Below are 26,021 nucleotides of genomic sequence, written 5' to 3'. Positions count from 1 at the left end.
TTTAGAGAAGGGTATGGGTTTTCTAGTCTCTTTTTTTTTTTTTAAGAACTTCTCTTTACATTCTTTAAAAGTCTTTGTTAAATAGGGTATAATTGGATGAGTCAGTTGTTTTAGGAAGACTTGTTCTTTACATATGATCTAAAATATTACATGGCATAGAATCTGAACATGCCGAGAGGACTTTAAAAATTTATAATTTAAAAAATTTGCCGTAGTTATTTATTTTTTTAATTTAAGTTTTTTTTTTTTTTAAAGATTTTATTTATTTATTTGATAGAGAGAGCGAGAGAGCACAAGCAGGGGGAACAGTAGAGGGAGAGGGAGAAGCAGGTTCCCCGCCAAGCAGGGAGCCCGATGCGGGGCTCGATCCCAGGACCCCGGGATCACGACCCGAGCCGAAGGCAGACGCTCAACCATCTGAGCCACCCAGGCGCCCCTAATTTTAGTTTTAACACCATTCCGATATGTGCATTGCTTGAGAAGGACTTTGTAGTCTAGTGGAGGAAATAATACACCGGAATACTTCTGATACAAAGTAAAAAGTATATGAAAGTCCTAATTTTAAGAAAAACTGAACACAAGCAGATCATAACCTCTTCTCTTGTCTGTAGGCTTCTGACTAAACTATGAGCATCTTATGGGCAGGGTCCATGTCCTAGTTGATCTTGTTTCTTTGGTACTTAGCATAATACCTGGAATAGCATAAGCATTAGATTTCCTGAAAATTGAATATTTACTCTTAACAGTTAAGTGAATGCTTGTGTTTTGGTCAAAAATACAGAAATAACCAGCTAATAAGACAAAATTTGAAAAATCAGTCTCTGGATGTAATTGGGATGTTTCAAACTTCAACTGCCTTATATTTGTCTAATATTTTCTTTTTTTTTTTTTAAAGATTTTTTTTTAAGATTTTATTTATTTGACAGAGAATGAGAGAGAGAGAGCACGAGAGGGAAGAGGGTCAGAGGGAGAAGCAGACTCCCTGCTGAGCAGGGAGCCCGATGTGGGGCTTGATCCTGGGACTCCAGGATCATGACCTGAGCCGAAGGCAGTTGCTTAACCAACTGAGCCACCCAGGCGCCCCTCTTTTTTTTTTTTTTTTAAAGATTTTATTTATTTACTAGAGAGAGAATGAGAGATAGAGAGCACGAGAGGGAAGAGGGTCAGAGGGAGAAGCAGACTCCCTGCTGAGCAGGGAGCCCGATGTGGGACTCGATCCCAGGACTCCAGGATCATGACCTGAGCCGAAGGCAGTCACTTAACCAGCTGAGCCACCCAGGCGCCCTGTCTAATATTTTCTTATTCCCCTCACTTTTTCCTGGCATACAATGGATACCCCTTAAGAACTATGCTATCCTGGGACGCCTGGGTGGCTCAGTTAGTTAAGCATCTGCCTTCGGCTCAGGTCATGATCCCAGGGTCCTGGGATCGAGTCCCTCATCAGGCTCCTTGCTTAGCGGGGAGCCTGCTTTCTCCCTCTGCCTGCCGCTCCCTCTGCTTGTGCTCTCTTTCTCTAGCAAATACATAAATGAAATCTTAAAAAAACAAAATACTATGCTATCCCTTTTTTGCCTTTTACCAACAAGTAACTTTTAATCATAAAATTTAATCCTACTATATTGCTGTATATCCAGAAAAGAGAGGATTAGATTTTAGCCCTTTTTGTCTTTCTAGGTTTTCTGTTAAAACTCTTTCTACAGATCACTTTAGGTAGGCTGTGGAGGAAATATATAACCCTAGAAAAAATAAATTTTGGTTATTAATTCCTTGGTTTATTTAGTAGATGTTTATTGAACACAGTCACACTTCAGATCGTTTTCAGCCTTTTTTGTGTTCACATTTGACGAGGTTAAAGATCCTGCTGCCCCATGTTACAGTAAATACCACCTTTCTTAGGTGCTGAGTAAATATTATGCCCTGTATCTCCTCTCAGAATTAGTTGTATGTGTTCTACATCATATAAGATAACCCACTCAGATAAGTTTTTTCTGATTAATCTCACTGTATGTTATTATATATTATACATGGTTTGATATTTAGCACACCAGAGAAGATTTTGTGCTGCTTATTAGTTGGGAATTACCAGAGGTTTAAATATAATAAACCGACAGGTTCTAAAGATACAGTACAATGAAAATGTGTGATTAGGCAGATTGACCCCCAAAATTTCTCTTAATTGACACTCGAAGTACAGTGTTTGTTGCCAAGTTAGGTGCCATGTTGGAGTCTAATGTACCATTTCTTGGGGCTCCTGGGTGGCTCAGGTTATGATCCCAAGCTCCTGGGATTGAGCCCCACATCGGGCTCCCTGCTGAGCGGGGAGTCTGCTTCTCCCTCTCCCACTCCCTCTTCCCCTTCCCCTGGCTCGTGTGTTCTCTCACTGTCTCTCTAATTAAATAAATAAAAAAGATTTTATTTATTTATTTGACAGAGAGAGCAAGAGAGCACAAGCAGGAGGAACAGTAGAGGGAGAAGGAGAAGCAGGCTCCCTACCAAGCAGGGAGCTCGATGTGGGGCTTGATCCCAGGACCCTGGGATCATGACCTGAGCCAAAGGCAGATGCTTAACCAACTGAGCCACCCAGGCATCCCAAAAATAAATAAAATCTTTAAAAAAAATAATGTACCATTTCTTAAGGCATACCTGGCCAGTTTTCCTTCTCTTGAGTACCAGATGTTCATCAAGGTGACATTTTGTATGAAGAATACCTGTTGTTAAATATTAGACCCAGACACTCTTAGCAAAGTGAGCATACAAGAAGATGTAACTGGGAATAAAGACCGGCAGAACAAAACCAGCAGCAAAATTATTTGGGGGGGGGGGATTTGCTTATTAAGTAAGTTGTAGGTGGGATTGCCTGTACTATTCAAATTATGTTTATTTCTCTCTGTGAGTAGTATTGAGTTCACAGGAGTTCGGTGAGCACATGATACAGTTCCACTGACTTGCACTATAAAAATGAGTAGAGAAGTTGGCAGTCTAATGAGTAGAGAAGTCAAGACATTCATGTGTAGGGGAAAAAAACCCAGAGAAAACAAAAAATGGGAAGGACAGGGCGACATGTTCTAATTTTAAATATACTGTAGTTATTAATAGTAGAGTTGAAAGCCTCTTCCAGGATCTTTGAACGCTTGTGGGTTTTTTTTGTTTGTTTGTTTAATAGAGCTAAAGAAATATGAAACTCTTTAGAGCTACTGATCACCATGTCCATTTTGTGAAAAACATCATGGAAAGGGTGCTGGAAAGGCATAGAGATCTGTGTTCTTAGTAGGGATAATACAGTGATCACAAAAGCTTGTCAGTCTATTTTGTTCTCTTGGCTTTGTTATTGCTTCGGCTTGGTAGGAGATTTGGTATATGAGAAGTATGCATTGTGAATCTCAGAAGGGTTGTAAGTAGTGAATAATAATTGCAACTGAAATGCAAATGATCAATTATTTGAATTTATAAGGTCATGATAACTATAGGGTCACTCAACTGATGTTGGCAGGATAGCCCCCGAAATTCCAGCCTCATAATTATGGACTAGACAAAATTGTGTATTGGAAAATAGAGTAGGAAATACAAGTAACATTTTTTGAGACTCTAATATGTGCCAAGCACTGTGCTGTATATTTTATGTGGGGTTTTTTTTTTTTTTTCATTCAATCTTAGTAACAAGTCACAAGATAGACATTAGAAAGAAAACAAAGAAAACAGTTCCAGCAAATAAGTAAGTTGGAAATATGAAAGCAGGTATCTGGCTGGCTTCAAATTCTTTATTCTTCCCACTGCAGTCGTGATGCCCCAGTAGGTACATCATGCATCCTATTTGCTTTTTCTCTACCTGTCCTCCTCCATATTCTTTATGCTCACAGATATGACTGTTAATAGAACTCATTTTACAGGGGCACCTGGATGGCTCAGTTCGTTAAGCATCTGACTCTTGATTTTGGTTCAGGTCATAATCTCAGGGTCCTGGGATCGAGCTCCACATTGGGCTCCCTGCTCAGTGGGGGGTGTGTTTGTCTCCCTCTCCCTCTGCTTGCTCTCTCTGTCTTTCTCTCTGAAATAAATAAATATTTTTTTAAGATTTATTTATTTGTCAGAGAGAGAGAGAGCACAAGCAGGGGGAGCGGCAGGCAGAGGGAGAAGCAACTCCCTGCTGAGCAAGGAACCTGACGTGGGACTCAATTCCAGGACCCCAGGATCATGACCTGAGCTGAAGGCACACACTTAACCAACTGAGCCACCCAGATGTCCCTAAATAAATCTTTAAAAAAAGACAAAAAAACCCTCATTTTACAAATTTATAATGGGTAGGGTGTGTTAATGAAACCTCATTTAAATATGTATTGGCTTTATTTGTTCTGGAACTGTGTAAAGGTCACAGATATGATTTACTTTGAAAAAGATTAAGTAGAAAAATTCCCAGTGTAATTTGATGTTGTATTATAGATCTTAATTACTATAATTGAGCTGTCAATGGTGATTAAAAAAGTGAAATCAGAACTCCTATAACTTTTTTCCTAAAGCTTTCAGAGTATTAACAGAAATATTTTGTAGTTTTGTTAATAGTTTTTAGCTTTAGCAAAAACCATTTGGCTGGATCTCAATTATTTTTCTTTACTCATCTTTATTCTCTAATTCTTAAGAAGGAATTCACCCCCTTGTTATATACCCAAACTTTAAACTATGGAGGTTCATCAGAGTTTTAGAATTAATGCGTAATTGCGTTCATTAGTTTCAAGTAATATACTATTCTTGGGCACCTGGGTGGCTCAGTCATTAAGCGTCTGCCTTTGGCTCAGGTAATGATCCCAGTGTCCTGGGATCGAGCCCCACATCGGGCTCTCTGCTCAGCAGGGAGCCTGCTTCTCCCTCCCCCTCTGTCTACCACTCTGCCTACTTGTGCTCTCTGTCAAATAAATGAATAAAATCTTAAAAAAAAAAAAAAAAGTAATACACTATTCTTTTCCATTCCCTACAGTTTATCAGATATGGCTCTACGTATTATGATGATGATATTAATTTAGGCATTATTAAAATGGCGTTATAGCTCTATATTTGTCTCAGTAGCACAATATTATTTACTAACTCATACTTTCTTCTCCCATTACGTAATATTACCTTATTCCACCAGGTAACATAGGATGATAAAAGTTGGACTGATACACAAGATGAAAACACAGTATTTGTCATGATATAACATTATTGCTTTCTGTTTTGAGAAGTAAATCAGGGTGGGCCCAAGGCTTTGTTCATAAAAGTACATAGAAGGTGTTTTGGGTTTTGGGGGTTTTGTTTTTTGAAATGGAACAAGTCAAGAAGTTTTGCTTATTGTAGTCCTGAAATAACTATCATTTTTTTTAAGTGTAGGCAATCCTTGATTTATAAACACCTGACTTAGAAAGGGTTTTTTTTTTTTTTTTTCTTTCCATAGAATGAAAAAATGTTCCATCAGAGAAAGACTCATTTTTTGACCTGGTATCAGCAGAGTACCACTTTTCTAAAACTGTTCTTGGTGCTAGAAATTCCTTTTACTTTTTTCTTGTCTCCTCATTGCCTTTGTCCTGTTCTTTCACATCGAGCCCCCAATTTTATCCCACTACTGCCACCATCAACTTGGCAACCAGAAATGGCAAAGTCAGCTTCTTTTGCATCCATATAAATCCTATTGCTCTGTTTTGTTGCCATTAACTTAGTGGTTCTCAAGTGAGGGTGATTCTCCCTGGCCCAGTACCTGCCCAGAGGACATTTGGCAATGTCTGGAGACATTTTGGGTTGTCACAGCTGGCAGGGGGGTGGGAGAAAGTATGCTTTTGGTATCCAGTAGGTAGAGGCCAGGGGTGCTGCCGATCATCCTGTCATAAATAGGACAACCCCTCATCTTTAACAGATGTCAGTAGTGGTAAGGATGAGAACTTGGATTAGCTCTATTCAAGCATCAGCTCTGTTTTCTTCAACTCTCCTAGAGCTAAAGTTAGACACCCCTCTTCTAACCTCTTACAATACCTTGTGTAACATTTTTTTCACATTTTTTAATCTTTTATTTTGATCTTATCAACATGACTGCATTCTTCTTGAGGGCAGAGGTTGTATATTCATATTGGTGTCTCCCGTTTGTGGTATAATGCCAGCTACATAGTGAGAGGTCCATAGATGAATAATCGCATGCATAAATAAGACACCCCAGACTTCTCCATTGCCTTCCTGGCACTTCCAGAAACCTCCTCTTGCTCACCTTTATCTTCCCCACCTCCACTCATTATTTATCTCATCAAATATTAGTGTGTCAGTCCTATCATCAATGTATTTAGTTCTAAAAATGTGGATCAGCCCACAGTTTTAATACAGAATACTGGCACTCCAGGGTTTATTCATTAATGCTTTTTTAAAGGCAGGCATGCTACGAAGACCATGATTGGTACATACAGACCATCTATGGTCAACAATGCTTGTTCTGAGGAGATGGCCCCGATAAATTCTTACTTGCTTTTGAGACACTTTGCTGTCATATCCTTGACCCATAGATTCTTAGTGTTTAACCTGGCTGGTGATGCCTGGCATCAGCACTTACCTTTATAGCGTGTTCTCACTTTGGCATGGCATTTGAATTCCAGACCCTTTTTATGTCTTACCATGGCTTCCTTATATGCTGTGCTCAAACCATGTTCAGCTGTCCCCCTTGCTCCTAGTCTTTTGTTGCACATGCTGCCTGTCACTCCCTATTCAGAACCTTTTCTCCTACACACTCTTCAGTCTCTGTCAATACACATGTCACGTTTTGGAAGCCTTGCCCTAAGACCCCAGGATGGAGTGTGATACATACCTTCTTTACATCCTACATACTACCCCTACATACTATTTTTTTTTTTTTAAAGATTTTATTTATTTATTTGAGAGAGAGAGAATGAGAGATAGAGAGCACGAGAGGGAAGAGGGTCAGAGGGAGAAGCAGACTCCCTGCTGAGCAGGGAACCCGATGTGGGACTCGATCCCGGGACTCCAGGATCATGACCTGAGCCGAAGGCAGTCGCTTAACCAACTGAGCCACCCAGGCGCCCTACCCCTACATACTATTAATAGAAAGGCGGTTGCAATATTTGTCTTTCTCACTGAGAGCAGAGTCTATGCTTTCAAGGCATTCCTAGTGTCTTGTATGTATGTACATCTGTAGGGATGTATGGATATACAATATTACATATTATATATATAATAAGCATTGGTTGTATGAGAATGGATGAAACAATACCTCTTCCAGTCTGCAAAAATTACACAAGTCTGATTAAACCTTTCTGCTAGGAAATGGAGGTGAATCAATCCAAATGTTGAGAGCCTTTGGAGAAGATGGCACAAAGAGATAAACCTTTTGTTCACTGGCAGGTTTATCAGCTTGATGAGGGCTCACCTCTAGAACACATTAGCTTAACTCTTTGTTAAGCAAATGACTTTACTGACTAGTACTTTAATAATGTGCCCATGGCTTTGAGTGTTTTTACAAAGAATGTATATTTAACCATATATTCAGTTGCCTCTGCACAGAGAAGGAACTCCAAAACCAGGTGTGATAATGATGATGGGCACTTGCGGGTATTGTTCTGATTTGTGTGCCAAACTTAGCCAAATCCAGTAACTTCATGTTCTGGTTTGTGGAAACAGTTTTCCTCACCAGAGAGAGGGGGCAGGGGAAATTATTTAAAGCTTGGAAATAAGATATTGCTTTGAAAGTTGTATAAATATTTTTTAGGGGACGCCTGGGTGGCTCAGTCGGTTAAGCGTCTGCCTTCGGCTCAAGTCATGATCCTGGGGTCCTGGGATCAAGCCCCACGTTGGGCTCCCTGCTCAGCGGGAAGCCTGCTTCCCCCTCTCCCTCTGCGTGCCTCTCCCCCTGCTTGTGCTCTCTCTCTCTCTCTGACAAATAAATAAAATGTTTATAAATAAATATTTTTTTAGACTTTCATTATGATAGATAAAACATGATCCAATTGGATTTTCTTAGGTGAGATTAAAAATGACCATTATGGTTTGCTTTGTTGTTTTTGACAATATCAAAACATCATACCTAGGAACTTTTTCTTCTTTTTTTTCCAATTTCACACAGTATAATCTAGTTTTCATTCCCCCTTTCCCATCCACTGGGTGGTTTTACTTTGTTTTAAGACAAGGAGAATTGCCAGAAAGAAAAACCCTAGGGCTTACTTCTGCAGGATGGATCCCTTAATGACCAGCTCTTCATCCAAGTCCACTTCATTAGCCATGAAGAGCAGCTTCTTTCCTGTGCTGTCCACTCCAATGAAGTCACGCTGCTCCACTGGTTTTTTCCCCACCTTTTGACCTGGAACTTGTTCTAAGCCATCTTGGCCTTTTCTCATTAACATGGCAAGTGATGCATCATGAGCTCTGAACAGGTGCACAACTTCATGTAAGGCAACATCTGTTATCAGATCACAGCTCAGGACTAGTACATCTGTCTTAAGTTTTGGATGTATTTGGCGAAGAGAATCTGCAGTCCCCTTGTCAGCTTCATCAGGAATACACACAATATCTAGCTTCATTTTCATTTTGAATTCTGCAGATAGAGCCTTTTGGACATCCCTGGTTGTAATGACAATGACTTCTTCAAATCCAACACGCTCAAGCAGGTTCAATGGGTACCAAATTAAAGGTTTGTTCCCAACTGGAAGCAGAGGTTTGGGAATGCTGGAAGTCAGATCTGTCATCCGAGATCCCCCTCCAACTGCCATCACTACTGCTTGAAATTCCCTTTTCACAAACTGCTCTCAACTCCCCGCGTGCCACAGCAGCTCCTAGCGCTCCCCCCATACCTAGGAACTTTTATTTTGCTTTCTCCTGTATCTGCAGCGTCTGGAGGTGACTCCAATGTGAAATTTTTTGGATTAGCTTTATGCTTGAGGATATTTGCCTACATATTAAACTTTGTAAAGCATCTAGAAACTTTTACCCATCCACTCAAGCATGAATCTTCTGGACTGTAATGAGATGGTAGTAAATTCACATCTGGTTCTGCCACTTACCAGCTATGTGACTGCAGACAGAATACCTAACCTCTACACCTTATTTTCTTCATTTGTAAAAAAGATCTTGTGTTTGGCGTATGTAAGAGTAAGCAGTTTTCATCATCCTCTTCATTGCTCAAATCTTATTAGAAATTGGTTTCGTTAGGTTAAACTCTGTTAAGATGCAATTTTCTTTCTTTTAAAAAAATTTTTTTTTAAAGATTTTATTTATTTATTTGAGAGAGAGAGAGAGCACGAGAGGGAAGAGGGTCAGAGGGAGAAGCAGACCCCCCGCTGAGCAGGGAGCCCGACGCGGGACTCGATCCCGGGACTCCGGGATCATGACCTGAGCCGAAGGCAGTCGCTTAACCAACTGAGCCACCCAGGCGCCCTAAAAATTTTTTATTGTTATGTTAATCACCATACATTACATCATTAGTTCTTGATATAGTTTTCCATGATTCATTGTTTGTGCATAACACCCAGTGCTCCACGCAGAATGTGCCCTCTTTAATACCCATCACCAGGCTAACCCATCCCCCCACCCCTCTCCCCTCTAGAACCCTCAGTTTGTTTTTCAGAGTCCATCATCTCTCATGGTTCGTCTCCCCCTCCGATTTACCCCCCTTCATTCTTCCCCTCCTGCTATCTTCTTCTTCTTCTTTTTTTTTCTTAACATATATTGCATTATTTGTTTCATAGGTACAGATCTGTGATTCAACAGTCTCGCACAATTCACAGCGCTCACCATAGCACATACCCTCCCCAATGTCTATCACCCAGCCACCCCATCCCTCCCACCCCACCCCTACTCCAGCAACCCTCAGTTTGTTTCCTGAGATTAAGAATTCCTCATATCAGTGAGGTCATATGATACATGTCTTTCTCCGATTGACTTATTTCGCTCAGCATAACACCCTCCAGTTCCATCCACGTCGTTGCAAATGGCAAGATCTCATTCCTTTTGATGGCTGCATAATATTCCATTGTGTATATATACCACTTCTTCTTTATCCATTCATCTGTCGATGGACATCTTGGGTCTTTCCACAGTTTGGCTATTGTGGACATTGCTGCTATAAACACTGGGGTGCACGTACTGCTTCGGGTCCCTACATTTGTATCTTTGGGGTAAATACCCAGTAGTGCAATTGCTGGATCGTAGGGTAGCTCTATTTTCAACTGTTTGAGGAACCTCCACACTGTTTTCCAGAGTGGTTGCACCAGCTTGCATTCCCACCAACAGTGTAGGAGGGTTCCCCTTTCTCCGCATCCCCGCCAACGTCTGTCATTTCCTGACTGCAATTTTCTGTCTTAAAAACACCTTAACACTAAGGCTATGTGTAAACGCAGTAGTAGACAGTGACCCAAAACACAGCCTAAAAGGGCTTACTGTAAAAGTGTGGGAAAAAAGGATAGAAGGGGACTCTGAACAGCCAGGGAGCTCCCCCAGAGTCCTGGAGGAAGATAAGTCATCAGGAATTAGACCTGACACTTTTCTTTCTTGACCTCAGCTTTCGGTTCTTCTCCTCAGAATCTGAAAGCTGTGTCCCGTACGTAACCCTTCATTTCCCTCTTAGAAGGGTCTTTGTCATGTGGCAGGAGTGGTTTTTATCTGTCCCTTAAGAGCAAAGGGCAGCAGTACTTGAAGAGCAGAAGGCAGAAGCTCCAGATCAACTCTGCTGAGGGCCAGGACATAGGTTTATACGTGTAGAATGGAGTGAAGATGCACTTTGGCAGTCCTTTGTTTTGCCAAGTGGCCTAGGCTCAGGCTTCATTGGAACAGCAGAAACCAGAGGAGAGCAAAGTAAATCTCAAAAAAAAAAAAAAAAAAAATCTTTTAAAAACATAAATGGTTAGGGCGCCTGGGTGGTTCATTCGTTAAGCGGCTGCCTTCGGCTCAGGTTATGATTGCAGGGTCCCACATCGGGCTCCCTGCTCAGCGGGAACCCTGTTTCTCCCTCTCCCACTCCCCCTTCTTGTGTGTTCCTGCTCTCGCTGTCTCTCTCTGTCAAATAAATAAATAAAATCTTTAAAAAAAAAACCCAAACATAAATGGTTAGGCCTTCTGTGTGATATCACACCCCAACGTGAGAACCTGTCAAGGGTTTTCTGTGTTGTCAGATGCTTTGTGATGTCCCTAAAGATTACAAACAACAGTGATAAAGCTGCGATAACAGTAGTGTGTTATTGAACACGCACTTTTTTCCAGGCCCAGTGTAAGATGCTTTAATGGATTTTCCCTCTTACTCTTCACGACGACCTCATGACGGAGTTAAGTTATTCCCGATTTTACACATGAGAGAATGAGAAGAGAAGCTGAATAATTTGCACGAAATCACACCAGCTAGCACGTGGAGGCACCGGGAGTACATATGAACATTTAGATTTTAGAACCAGCTCTCTGAACCACCAGGCTCTGCTGCTTCCTCCTCTGATCAGTGGTCTGTGGCCATGTCTACTGTACCACAGTGGCCATCCTTCCTGGAGGTTCCCAGCTAAGACATGAACCTGAGCTCATGCTAAGGGAGAACTTCCATGAGGGCTTCTTTTAAGACTAGAGATGGAGGGATGTCTGGGTGGCTCAGTCGGTTAAGCGTCTGCCTTCGACTCAGGTCATGATCTCAGGGTCCGGGATTGAGCCCCTCATTGGGTTCCCTGCTCAGCGGGGAGTCTGCTTCTCCCTCTACCCTCGGCCTCCTCCCCCCCTGCTCATGCTCTGTCTCTGTTTCTCTCTCTCAAATATATAAAATCTTAAAAAAAAAAATACAGAGTGGAACCTTCGCCTATAGCCTTTGCTCTGCATACAGATGGAGAAAAAGGAGTCATCATTTGCCTCCTTTTTTATTTTCCCTGCCACAGAGCCTTTTAACCTAGAAAGGAGAACTTTAAACTTCAGAGTTAGGAAAATGCTGTTTTAGACATAAGATACTGATTGGTTGGTTGGCTGGTTGGTTGCCTGTTTGGTTGCTTGGTTGGCTGGTTGGTTTATAGAGCTAGCCTAAACATGATGATGTAAATCTTGAGAATTGTAGAACCTGGGCTGACCTCAGTGAGAATTCTGTTTTGTGCCAAGGTTTCTACCACCCTCCCATCCTCCAACCCAGCTTTCTATTGAAGTGTAACATGCAATGAATGATCACATCTAAAACAGAAATTTATTGTCTCACAGCTCTGGAGGCTCTAGGTCTGAAAGCAAGGTGTCATCAGGGCCATGCTCCCTCTGAAATCCTAGGGGAATCCTTCCTTGTCTCTTGCTAGCTTCTGGTGGTTTGTGGACAATCTTTGGTGTTCTTCAGCTCGCAGCTGCATAATTCCAGTCTCCGCCTCATTGTCATCTAGACCCTTTCCTCTGTGTCTCTCTTCTCATGGTTTTCTTCTAAGGACACCGGTCATATTGGATTAGGGCACCACCCTACTGCAGTAGTACTTCATCTTAACTAATTATATCTGTAACGACCCTGTTTCCATTAAAAGGTCACATTCTGAGGTACTGGGGTTAGAATTTCAATGTATCTTTTTTGGGAGGGGAACATTTCAACCCAGACACCCCCATGTTCTACCCCAATCAATTCACGTTCCTCCTTCACAACGGTAACAGTGGCTTTGGTAATATGGTAATATTTATGGTAATACTTATATTATTATTTAAATAATAACATCCCACCAGATCAATGGTAATGAGCAAGGATATAATAGACATTCAGTAACATTCCGTATGCTCTGCCTGGACATAGGCATGAAATTGTGGCTTTTTTGGCCCTGCCTGTAAGTACTGATTTTGATTCTATTAATTGCTATACCTTTTTTTTTTTTTAAAGATTTCATTTATTCATTTGCGAGAGAGACAGAGAGAGAACAAGCAGGGGGAGAGGGAGAGGGAGAAGCAGATTCCCTGCTGAGCAAGGAGCCTGATGGTGGGACTCAATTCCAGGACCCTGGGATCATGACCTGAGCCGAAGGCAGATGCTTAACCATCTGAGCCACCCAGGTGCCCTATTAATTGCTATACTTGAATCAACAGACACAATATTAACATGCAGAGTCTCTCCACTTTTGCACCCAGAAGTTTCTCCTACAATCTTTAGTCAACCTTTTGCATTTTAGTTCTGTTACTCTTCTACATGACCTTACACTAATTTTTTCAAAGTATTTGATTATGGAAAGCCTTCAAGAACTGTTTTTATTTTTTAATTTTTTTTAGATTTTATTTATTTGTTTGAGAGGAGAGAGAGAGAGAGTATGAGCAGAGGGGAAGAGCTGAGGGAGAGGGAGAAACAAACTCCTCGCTGAGTGGGAAGCCAGATGTGGGGCTCACTCCCAGGACCCTGAGATCATGACCTGAGCCGAAGGCAGACGCTTAACTGACTGAGCCACCCAGGTGCCCCAATAACTGTTTTTAAAAATGAGCATTGCTGGGGGGCACCCAGGTGGTATAGTCGGTTAAGCATTTGACTCTTGGTTTTGGTTCAGGTCATGATCTCAGAGTCATGTGTTCAAGCCCTACATCAGGCTCCGTGCTCAGCGTGGAGTCTGCTTGATACTCTCTTTCTCCCTCTACATGTGCTATCTCTCCTTCGCTCTCTAAAATAAATAAAATTAAAAAAAATAAAAATAATAATAACGGGGCGCCTGGGTGACTCAGTCATTAAAGCTTCTGCCCTCGGCTCGGGTGGTGATCCCACGGTCCTGGGATCGAGCTCCGCATCGGGCTCCCTGCTCCGCGGGAAGCCTGCTTCTCCCTCTCCCACCCCCCCTGCTTTTGTTCCCCCTCTCTCTGTGTCTTTGTCAAATAAATAAGTAAAATCGTTAAAAAAAAAAAATAACAACATTGCTGGGGCACCTGGCTGGCTCAGTCAGAAGAGCATGCAACTCTTGATGTCAGAGTTGTGAGTTTGAGCCCCACGTTGAGTGTAGAGATTACTAAAAAATAAATAAATAAAACTGAGCATTGCTTATCCAACCAACATGGATGGATCTAGAGGGTATTATGCTAAGTGAAATAAGTCAGTCAGACAAAGACAAATACTGTATGATTTCACTCATGGAGAACTTAAGAAACAAAACAAACGAGTAAGAGATAAACAAAAAAAAACGAGATTCTTAAAATACAGAGAACAAACTGGTGGCTGCCAGAAGGGAAGTGGGTGAGAGGTTGAATGAAGTAGGTGAAGGGGCTGAAGAGTACACTTACTGTGATGAGCACTGAGTAATGTATAGAATTGTGGTATCATTATGTTCTGCACCTGATACTATAACTGTTAATTATACTTGAATTTTTTTAAAGATACCATAAAATCAGTATTGCTGAAAACACTTGTTTTTATATTACAGTCCTAGTCTCATGACCTTGGAGACCTCCTGTAATGTTGTTTTTGTTTGGTCTGGCAGAATAGTATATTCTTAAAGTGTCCCTCCCATAAAACGAACTGATCTGTTACTGCATCTTCCCAAAGTTTTATCTTCTCTACCTAAGAAACAGCAAGATGATTTATATAGATTACCACAAGCATAAATTTAATAAGATCAAAAATAAGTATAAATTTTAAGAGCATTCAGGAAAAAAAGTGAAAAATTTTATAAACAACAAGGCTTTTTTTTCCTAAAAAAATCATATCATTAAAGTTTTAGGTTTGTATATTTTTTTTAAATGATTCCAAAAACAATTAGTCTAACTGGTTTGAATAAAGACTAACAAAACAAATAGCCTTATAAACTGGTGCTTATAAACCTTTGCAGCTAATGGTTTGACCAGTGAGTGAACAGAGGCTCAGAAGCATTTCTGTGACTTGCCCAAGGTCACATAGTCAGAGACACCCAGGACCAACCAGCCATTGAACAAAACTCAAAGGAACCAGAGGACTTTCATTTTTAGGTGGTGGTGTTTTAAGTTCTAATCTTAGGAAGAAATGCTGTTAGTCCTTAGGTCAAATTAACTATAAAAATGATCTATTTTGATCTGATGTGAGAAGACAGGAAATCCCATGTCAAACACAAAAGAGATATAGGGGGTCAGAATTCTTTTGATTACCATGTAATTGCTGCTTGATTTCAAGCGCTAAAATATCACTGGAAGATGCAGTATATAGGTAGCTATGAAAGCAATTTTAAGGCATATTTTTATTTACACTGCACATATACTTCCCCAGCCTTCTCATTTCCCATAAAACATTTTATATCGAAGGCAATTTAAAAACTTTCTTTAAATTTATGTTTTGTAAGGAGGATAAGCAGTAACTAATATGTCAGAGTTGCTGCTTGGTACCATATTGAGTCCCAGAAATGACCTGGTATTATGAAAGATTCTTGTTCAAAAGGATTAAGAAATACAGTAATGTTTTCTTTCTTTCTTTTTCTAGCCAAGGACCCTTGTCATCCATTAGAGCGGTTATCAAGAGATGTAAGTTTGTTTTTTCCTGCTCTGTATTTCCTCTGTGATATTTTAAATGATGGTTTAGGTTTCCAGCAAGTGATTATATTTGATGACTCTTACAGAGAATCCAACAAAAGTAGCTTCTCTTTTCTCCTCAGGAGTACTAAACCATTTCAGACAAGCATTTAGTTTTTCAACTTTCTTTTCAACTTTCATTTATTGATAAGCCCGTTCCTCAGAATAATATTTTTCTTTTACAGAACTAAACTGTTTTTAAAAATGTGGATTATCTGGTCAGTTTTTATGATCTAAAATAAATTTACCATTTTCTGTAGGTAGAGACATCTGATGGGTGTAAAAAAATGTTAAACCCTGTCCTTTTTGATTCGTTTGTTTCTATTGTGTTTTTATTTAACTGTATAAATGCCTGTGGAGATTGGCCCATGGTAGAATTCTCTCCAAAATGGTGCATTCATTCTTTCAACCTTACCTCTTGGATAAAGCTTTACGAAGCCTCTTGGTTAAAACTTGCTCTTGGTGTAGAATTTTAACATTGTTTTTAACAAAAGTCTCTGCAAAGTTCCCTTTAGTGTTAGGGAAACTAAACAGAACATGGATGACCTGTTTTAAACAAAAATAAGGAGGGTTTTTTTTTTTTTTTTTTAACCCAAGCAAATGGATTTGTTCGAGAATTGCAATGTGGAACAAGCAAGCTACAGCAAAACCATAGGCAAGTCTGCAGAACAAAAGAGAGGAACATTCTTTTAGAAAAGGGGGGAGTTGGGAAGACTGTTACAAAGAAAAAGCCCATTGGAGTAAACTGGGGAGTTCAAAATACAGTGGCTTCTCACTGGCTGAGTTGTGACAGTCTCTCATTGGCTGGGATTTTGCTGGGGGAGAAGGAAAGCCTTTCTTCTTCCTGAAGGCATAGCGACGAACTATCTGCTGAGCTCCATCTCTTCCTGTTGGATTTGCAATTGGCGGTAAGTGGTAGAGCCTTAAGAGTTCCCCCTGCCAGCAGGAGCGTTAGAGTTCCCCCTGCCAGCCTCTCAGCTCCATTTGAAATGAGGTTTCTGATAAAGGAGGGATTTTAGATGTTCTTTGCATTATTTGAGCTGAGGTCCCCACCCTGAGAAGAATGTATCCTATTTTTAGGAACATAATTTGTAGCATTTAGTATACATTTAGGATATCCACAGATTGTGAAGAGCATGCGTTTGAACCATTGCAGTGAAAATTTTGTAAGGTGGCAATACAGAAGGATATTCCACATTTCCCACATTTTATTTTTGTTAGTCGTTAATTTATAAAGATATGGGAGTGCCACAGTATGTGTTGAAGGGAATTTAGTTATGAAAATGGAAAAATCATGCCTTAGAGCCCTTTGAGGGCAGGGTGGTGTGTGGACAAGATGGGACACAGAGAAAATATAAAAAGAAAATTAGGGCCTGGAATTTAGGCAAGCATTTTTTGCTGGAGATATAATTTGGGGTTGTCAAAGTTATAGGCAAAACCCAGGAGTAGCTAAACCCTTAAAGAGAAAACATAGAGGCCAGAGAAGAAGACAAAGGACAGAATTTTGGGAAATACTGATGCCTGAGCCCAAGTTCTGCCTTTAGGGTGCTGTAGGGCAAAAGGTGAATGACCCCAAAAAATTCTTCCCTGCTAAGGAGGAGAGACTGAGTCCTGTCTGCTGCCTTCTTCTTGGATTTTCGGACCTCTTTGTTGGGGACTGTAATTTGTACTTGACTTCCCATAGATCCTCTAGGATGGATCTTGCTTTTACCTTGAGGCCCCTATACCATGCAAGGCTTTGGGAGAAGGCAGCCAAAATGGAGTGGGGAAAAAAAAAAAAAGAAGGCTGAAAAGTAATGATCGGGGAAAAAAAAAAAAACAAAAAAAAACCAACCAGGAGACAACTGTACCTTAGAGGTTAAGGGAGGGGAGGTTTTTTAAAAGATAAGTGAACCACAGATAGCTCTTAATGCTGCAGCAAGAACAAGCCAAAGATGGCTGAGACTAGGTCATCGTATGTGGCCCTTAGGAGGCCAGTGGTGACCTCTGGGAGAGCAGTTTCAGTAGAACACTGACATTGGAAGCCGCACTTCAATTTGAATAATGAATGGAATATGTGGAAGTCGGGACAGCTGGGGTAGGCTACTCTTCTATGACATTTGGTGGTGAACAGAAGAAGGAAGGGCGAGTATCACACAGAGGAGATTTGAACATGACTGTTCAGGATGAGGAACCTTGGAGACACTTGTAGGCAATGGGGAAGGAATTCACGGAGAGATCAGACTAGTGCATAAAAAGGGGAATTGGGTGAAATAGGGCCCTAGCAGAGAGGAAGGAGATGAAACAACGGGAAAACTTGCTTTGTGGTGTCTTTAAAAAAAAAAACAAAACTCTAAGTCGTCTTTTAATTCTTATTTATCAGTTACTTTGCATATACTCAAAGAAATATTTGCTAGTTGTATTATTCCTGGATGTTTAGGCAAGAAGGTCAAGCATCCTCATGTGATACCATGTAAATACAGAATGGAGAATAATTGTGTCCTCTCCTTCTCTTTTGCCTTTTTGCCCATTCTGTAAGAAAAAGTTGTAAACAATTTTTGGCCTACCCAACCCAGTGAAATGTCTGTTTTACTATCCTGTACTTAGTCATCTTTCTCCAGCAAGGAGAAAGACTTCATCACATTTTAAAAGCAATATTCCTTTACTGGTTCTATTTTAAATTCTTCCATAATGATACTGGTTCCAGTCAAGCCCTGAGGTTCTTCTTTTTGCCGTCATTCTTGTGAGCCCTAAATATTATGGGTAAAAGTTTTGAAGGTATTATAATTGGATATATCTGGAATTTCATGCTTTTCCTGTCATTAACTTTTTAAGAGGAAATGTTTCTGTGAAATTCAGATTCATTGCCTGCTGTGAGTCAGGAACTGCTCACATACATTATAAGACAATGCTCTGCACGGTAGATGTTAACCCCATTTTACCGATGGTAGCGTCACTGAGTCTCAGGAGGTGAAATGGCTTCACGAGGTAAATCTGAGATTTTAATCTAAGCTGCCTGACTACAACGTCATTGAGCTTTCAACTCTACAGATGTTCTTGTTATAATGTCAAACACGTCTAAATCATACCCAGTCTCAAGGAAATGTTATTTTTTATTGTGATTTTCATTGGCAAGGTGGTACTATAGCAATGATGCTTATAATATTATAACCCTTCTGTATGTTTATTTCATCTGATCATCATTTAATCAATGATTTTGAATTACTTAGAACCAGGAGTAGCATCCAGCTCTCCTGGCTCCATGAGTTGTTAAACCGCCTCAAGGAACAAAGGGTCCCAGCCCTTCCCGTAGTAGGCTATGTGACCTGGGATAATTCATTTAACTTCTCTGTGTCCCATCCTCCCCATCTCTAAGGTTGAAGTAGGATGGTCCCGGAGCGTCCTTCCGTGCTCATGATCCTGTTGGAGTTCAGGAGGATTCTTTCGTAGTGCTAATATTGCAAATCCAGATCTCAGTCTTTCGTAAACAGCTGAATGTGAATTTATTTTGTACTTAGAATTTAACCATATAAACTAGACAAGTTTGAAAATAATTCTGTGGAATGATAGGATAACTTTTAACTGGGGCCTTAATCCAAAATGCACAAAGACTAGCTAGCGATTTGTGGCAGGGGTTAAAAGGAACATGTTGGTCTGTATGAGCATCGGTGGCAAATTCGATCGTCCGGGCAACAGCTACACCACATCTGTTTGATCTGGGAAAGTGAGAGTGAGACGAAGTGGATAGTTGAGAAATTAGCCGGAACAGTGTGAAATGCTGTATGAAAGTCTAACGTATTTCTAGCCACTAAACTTGTTCAACACTGACAAAAAGAGCTGGTCATTCTGTAAGGATTGGGACAAAAGAGATTTCATAGATGAGTGAATGTGAAGGAAAAAGAAATTCAAAGCAGGAGACAGAAAAGCAGTGATTCTCAAAGGACGTGGAGGAGATTCACAAGTAAGGCTGGGAGACCTCTCCCTTGTTCTGCTGCCTCCAGAGTGGGAGTACCCCTCTGCTAACCAGGGTGCTCCTGTTACTAACCACTTCTGGTGTGAAGGGGCAGAATCAAGTGAAAAGATTTAAGAGAACGTAAATTGACTACTGGATTCCCCTTTGAGTACTGTATTCATACTTTAAAATTAATCCCTATTGAAGCAGCAAATTGATTTTGCAAAATGGTTTTTAGGATTTTTGTTTGTTTGTTTTTTGGTTTTGGGGGTTTTTTTGTTTTTTGTTTTTTTTTTTGCAATGTTGTTAAAAACTATAGGTAGATTTGTTTTTACTGGGGTTACGTGGGTGAATGTCCTGGTCTGTACAGATGTCTCCTTGCCGCAACCTATTTCTTTACTCTCTGAAACTGTGGTGCATCAACTTTCCTTTTTCCTCCAAGTGTGCCGGTGGGGGAAAAAAACAGCGGCATGGCAGATCAGTGTTGTTCCTGAATTCCTTTTAAAGCATAGGCAACTGGTTCACTCTTTTTTTCCCTCCCTTTCCTCTTCTATAACCCCTTCTTTTTTTCCCTTAGCACTCATGAATAGTGCACAGCAAAAATGCCCCGTGGAAGAGGTATGTTTGTGACAATGACATGATATCTTCTTAGTAGTGTTGTGTCTGCTGATTCTAATCGGCTGTCATGATGGTGGTGACGTGATTGTAGCGCACTTGCTGAGCCTCTTTCTGACTTCGTGCAACCATTCGTACAAATCAGATATGCCACTCAGAGCTTGAGCCTCTCTGTCCTCTTTTATTCTAGGAGACAAAATGCACCTCAGCTTGGTTTAGCTCTCGATAAAAATCGGCTAATGATACGAATGTAGGACTCCTGATAGACCAGCCCAGCATAGGTTCAGCTGTCGCAGCTCCAACTCCAGCCTAGATTTCATTCCCACCTCCCACCTCCACCCCTGCATCCCAGCTTTGGCACCGTCCATGTTCAGAGAGGACCCGAAGTTAATAGGAGGAAAGAAAGAAAAGATTCATACTGTCAGCCTTTTCAAGTCAGGAGAATTGAAAAAGTAGAGTACTAAAGAGAGATGAAGGCGACTGGCAGAAATAGTTTATATCTGAAACAAATTCCCCTTTGTGTGCGTATCTTTACAGTATAGTACTTGAAGATTTTCTTAAAGGAACTGTTAGAATGTGCTTCTTGAAAATAGGAATAATATTCTCCATTACACGTATGTGTAATATGTGACACCAAATGTGACATTTTCCAGATCATATGATTAAGACTTGATTTAATTTAAAAATAAATTTGGAAAAAGTCTGAACCATCTAGCTTTTTGAGTTTGAGGCTAAAAGGAAAAGTCAGTGCTGCATATACAGTAATATGTGCTATAAACATGTTTATAAAAGTGTAGTGAACAGTTTTTGCATTTATTACTGTCTTTTGAATTTAAGTAATAAAACAATTCAAAGGTTATAAGAGTCCAGAAAAATGAGAAAATAGATGAAAATTGGACCCCTTTCACTTTCTTTACAATAGAGTTGTAAACAAACATCACAAAAGTGCAGTCATATGGATTAAAATAGTTATTTAAAATTTTTTCTGCCCATTGTAATTTCATGTCATTGTTGTAATGCTCTTACCAGGCAATTTGTATTTAATAGTTTTTTTCTTTTCTCTTTTCATTCTTCAAATTATTTTCAGAACCATGGAATGTGCTTTGGGGAATTTTTGAAATCTGTGTTTTCTTATGCAATTCAAATATGTAACTGGAACTAATTTTATGCCATATAAAAAGATGAATTTGATTTGCTTTTCTGCTTAAGGATGTTAAAATTCATAACATCCTCTATGATTTCAAGTGTAAGCTAATTTTTTCCCATAACGTACCCTATAAAAATATAAACCTTTATTGAATGTACTGATTTTGTATTATAGCAGTTTATTCTTTCTTCTGTAGCTTCTCGGACTTCTTTTCAGAGCGAGCATCATCGAGATAGGAGGTATGGTTATAACAGAGGTCATATATTTTGCTAATAATGAAATCGGAGTCTGCTGTGTATCAATTAGCCAGTTAAATATCTCTTTCATAAGCAATGTATTACATAACCAATGTTCTGCCTCACCAGTACATTTCCTGAATTAATCTGTAAGTTAGAATGATGAAAATTTTGGTGGGAGAAGAAGCAATACAAGCCTCAAAATGATCTTTTGGCAATAATTATTTGTTGAAATTAATTTTTTAAATGTTTATTAAGCACCTGCTATATGTAAAGCACTGTTGTAACTGCTTCAAAGAATTGCTCAAAGAAATGCTTTGTACCTCCTAGCTACTTTGTAAATGTTGCATAAATAAATGGATGACAAGATAGAAAATTGAATGGAAGAATAAGGAGGGAAAAAGAGGCAGGGTGGATGGATAGCTGAATGGATAAATGGCTGCATGGCTGGTGTGAGGGAAGGAGGGAGGAGGGAGGGGCGAGTCACTGGATAGATAGAAGGAAGGACCAGTAGACACACACAGATGTAGAATGAATGGAAGCATGGATAGGTAGATAAATGGATGGATTTTTATAAGGCATGGTCCCTGCTTTCACATTTCTTACAGGGTAGTATAGAATAATGAAGAATGAGGATTTTACAGTCAGACATAACCGAGTTCAAATGTTGACTTCACTGCCTTCTCACTGTGTGGCCTTGGGCAAGCTGCTTGACCTTTTCTTAACTTCTGTATCCCCATCTTTAAAATGTTGCTAATCAGTGGCGCGTGGCTGGCTCAGTCGGTACAGCATGCAACTCTTGATCTTGGGGTTGTTAGTTCGAACCCCATGTTGGGTACAGAGAGATTACTTAAAAAAAAAAATCTTAAAAAAAATGTTACTAGTCATACCCATCTTAAGGCTGTCATAAGGATTACTGCATGGGTAGCGATTAGTATTTATTAGCCAGTAACTCTTATTATTTAGTTAGACAAAAGCTATAAGCAGAGGTTTTTAGGTAATGCAATTCAAATGTAATCAATATGCAGGTTCTACTGTCTCATGAGCTGGCATAAGAATGCGTGAATATGCCCAGTTTTGATAATAGCAGTGCTTTTTTTTTTTTTTAAGATTTTATTTATCTATTTGACAGAGAGATAGAGCCAGAGAGCACAAGCGGAGGGAATGGCAGAGGAAAGGGAGAAGCAGACTCTGCACTGAGCCGGGAGCCTGACGTGGGGCTTGATCCCAGGACCCTGGGATCATGACCTGAGCCGAAGGCAGATGCTCAACCATCTGAGCCACCCAGGTGCCCCAATAGCAGTGCTTTTTTATTTTCATTTTCTATAAAGTGCTCAAGAAACGCAGGACGGATATCATCATCCCTATTTGTTAGATGAGAAAACTGAGGCTCAGAGAGGTTGATTGTTTGCTCAGGGTCACACAGTTGGTGTTTGTTAGGAAATGAGGTTAAATATAAAGTTTAAACACGAGAATGTAGAATCAGATTAAGAAAATGAAGAAAGGAGCCATGCCTGAATCCCTGGGGTTCCTCAGTATTACAGATTAATTATCAAATTCATATACCACACTGACCAGGAGCACAGACACACATAGCAGGGTCTAGAAGTGAACATGCAAACTCTAAACACTTAGAGATGATTTTGAATTGGGGCAGAGCTGGGTGAGGAGGAAAGGGATGGTCCTCTTCTATGGTATCATGTCAAAGTATATCATTTATAACGACAGAAAACAAAACAATTCTATTTGACCAGTGTACTTTCTGCCATACGTATATTATTATAAATTCTCTTCATTAAATGAAGAGAATTTTTTTTTAAAGATTTTATTTATTTATTTGACACAGAGAGACACAGCGAGAGAGGGCACACAAGCAGGGTGAGTGGGAGAGGGAGAAGCAGGCTTCCCGCGGAGCAGGGAGCCCGATGTGGGGCTCGATCCCAGGACCCTGGGACCATGACCTGAGCCGAAGGCAGACGCTTAACGACTGAGCCACCCAGGCGCCCTAAATGAAGAGAATTTAATGGTGTTTTAAAAATATTATGTGTTATAGGCGGGATAGCAGAACCCTGGAATGAAGAGATGGTGTGGGTCTTACTTAGCCCTTATCCTTACCCACCAAGGCAGAACTGAGTGTGCTCAAGGTACATCTCTAACTTTGAGCCCCAGAGTCCAGGAAGATGACTCTCGTTTGCTCCCTTGATAGCTCAGGCCAGACAGGTCATTTCTAGGACTATGGCGGTTCTTATGTAACTTTTCGGGGGCATTGGTTGTTTTCATGACTCTTTGAACGTTTGCGGATAGACGGTAGCTTGTTAACAACCTGCAAACCCTCACTGAGGTCTTGTGTGCTAGGCGCCCAGAGATCACCATTGTGGCAGCTGAGCCCCTGAGGCCGGCCTCATGGTTTCCAGGAGCCCCACCCCCGGGACTGGGATTTCCCCCTTCTTCGGCAGCCGGCCCTTGGAGGCCCAGTGAGCTGGTTCCTGCCGAGGTAAATAAGTATTACATTATCTCTTTGCATTTTATTTTTAAAAGTGCGTTCAAAGATAAGAAGAGTGAGACTGTTAATACTTTGGCTTTTGTCCATAGCGGTCTAAAATCTTCATTCTTTTATTTTGCAGCTCCCACCATCTTATGAACAAGTCATAAAAGAAATCAACCAAGTTCAAGTTAATACTACGAATAATAATAATGCTGCTGCCACTCCAAGGCACACAATTACGTCTGCAACTCAGACTGACTTTACAGAAGAAATAGACAACCATCTGCCTCAGAGTAGTGCAAGTAATTTGTCCTCCCTAATTCTGACCTAGTTCTAGGGAAGTAATCAGTAGGCTTCTGGCTTTAAAATAATTTGTGACTTGTGCATAATGCATCGAGCTCTTCTTCCCAGTCAGTGTGATCACTACGTGCTTCCTACACTTGATCTTAGCCAAAAGGCCGAGAAGCGATCACTGTGTGCTTCCTTTATTTTGGTTTGCTGTGATTATTACAATAGATCATTCTCATGAGCCGCATCCCCAATCTCGGGGGCTCACCCCAGTTCATATCGCAAAAAAATCATCCTTTTAACTCATGGTTGTATTACTGCTGATCGATCCCCTTTATTCCCATTGAGAAGGAGGTTATATTTAGCAACTTAAACTTGACAGAGTGTAATATTAGGCTTTTAGAAGGCATTGTTTTCAAAGAACAGAGATGAAAGTAAGTTACTTTGGAGAAGTAAAGCAAGCAATGTTGGAATTCTGACGAGAGGGAAAGGGTTCATGCGATAAGTCTCCTGGGAATCGAGAATTTAATGGTGTTTTAAAAATATTATGTAATGAATATTTCTCTTATGAATAAATACAACTTGAACACTCCTGTGAGAAGTGGAGTGTAAACATTTCCCCATTGATTTTTGGAATTACTTTTTACTAATTAAGGAAACCAAGATCTCTTGATATTCCATGTGTATATTTAAACAGTCTGTGTATCTTGTATTTTTTTTCTTTTAAATTACAATGTTGCAACTTCTGTCTGTGGGTTTTGGTCTTGTCAGCACTACAGGCTCCTCTCAAGCCTCTCCAGCCTTCCCCGGCGGTGGCAGCCAGTGATCTTCCAACACATGTGGCACCTTTAATCGTCTTTGATACTTCAGAAGAACAGAATTGTCCAGAGAACTCCAGTGCTGCAAGATGTCCAGTGCCAAGACCAAGATCAAAAGCCAACCTCAGACCAGTAGCCAGAGACACTCACATTAAAGAGCCAAATCACCAGAAAACCAGCCCCACGGCCACAGAGAAGGAGTCTTCGCTGAGCCAGCCTCAGTCTTTGTTGGACAGTACCAACGACTTGGAGAGTCAGGCAGTGATGAACATTATGAACACAGAACGGAGCCAAAATAGTGTTGTTTCAAGAATCAAAGCATTTGAGGGTCAGGCTAATAAAGAAACCTCGGGACCGCCGGCGAAACCGGAAATTGCTCCCCGCACACTCCCCCCCAGGCCTGCTGTTCCCTCAGGGAAACCCTCAGTGGCTCCCAAGCCGGCTGCCAGCAGAGCTTCTGGAGAGTGGGACTCCTGGACTGAAAACAGACTCAAGGTGGCCCCTAGGGAAGGGCTTACCCCGCACTCTCCACTGCAAGTAGGGAGCATCCCAGCAACCAAACCTGAATTGCCAAAGAAACCAAATGCTGGCCTTACACGAAGTGTTAATCATGAGATTCTGGGAGGAGGGCCCGTGGCTGAGAGCCCTGACGGTGGGAAGAAAGTCCCAACTCCTGCTCCTCGGCCTCTGTTGCCGAAGAAATCGGTTTCCTTAGAAAACCCCAACTCTACAGCTCTGCCGAAACCAGTCACTGCTCCTCCCCGACTCTCAGTGGCGTCACAGGCCAAAGCATTCAGGTCACTGGGAGAAGGACCCCCGGCCATCTCCCCAGCTCCAGCTCTGCAAAGCAAGCCTTCAGGGGACATTGACCTCATCAGTTTTGATGATGATGTTTTACCCACACCAGCTGGGAACCTGGTTGAAGAATCTCTTGGTTCAGAGATGGTTCTGGGTGAGTAAAAAGGAGAAGTGGAAGGGAGTGTAAACTCATCAGAGGGCGTCTTGAATGGCACTTGCTGTTTTCATTTCTACGACATCATTGCTGGAGGGGTGT

General features: G+C 40.8%; 1 protein-coding gene and 1 pseudogene across 9 annotated transcripts in view; one reads left to right on the top strand and one right to left on the bottom strand.

Moving 5' to 3' along the window:
* Positions 1 to 26,021, top strand: part of SH3D19 (SH3 domain containing 19) — a 177,803-nt gene that overhangs the window by 110,018 nt on the left and 41,764 nt on the right. For 4 of the 9 annotated variants that reach the window (XM_027598006.2, XM_027598001.2, XM_027598003.2 and 1 more), the window contains 5 exons: positions 15,359 to 15,399; positions 21,337 to 21,379; positions 23,732 to 23,870; positions 24,001 to 24,163; positions 24,921 to 25,919. In XM_027598006.2, the coding sequence (XP_027453807.1) occupies positions 15,359 to 15,399; positions 21,337 to 21,379; positions 23,732 to 23,870; positions 24,001 to 24,163; positions 24,921 to 25,919 (1,385 nt within the window). Of the gene's footprint in view, positions 1 to 15,358; positions 15,400 to 19,955; positions 19,997 to 21,336; positions 21,380 to 23,731; positions 23,871 to 24,000; positions 24,164 to 24,920; positions 25,920 to 26,021 lie in introns of all 9 variants that reach the window. The other 5 variants (XM_027598007.2, XM_027598008.2, XM_027598009.2 and 2 more) reach the window with 3 other exon arrangements.
* On the bottom strand, positions 24,128 to 24,331 carry LOC113926155 (annotated as a pseudogene).

The sequence above is a fragment of the Zalophus californianus genome, chromosome 2 (genome assembly GCF_009762305.2).
Source record: "Zalophus californianus isolate mZalCal1 chromosome 2, mZalCal1.pri.v2, whole genome shotgun sequence".
In the NCBI taxonomy this organism is placed as follows: domain Eukaryota; kingdom Metazoa; phylum Chordata; class Mammalia; order Carnivora; family Otariidae; genus Zalophus; species Zalophus californianus.
Note: the sequence above shows the minus strand (reverse complement) of the source record. Positions and strands in the feature narration are given on the sequence as shown.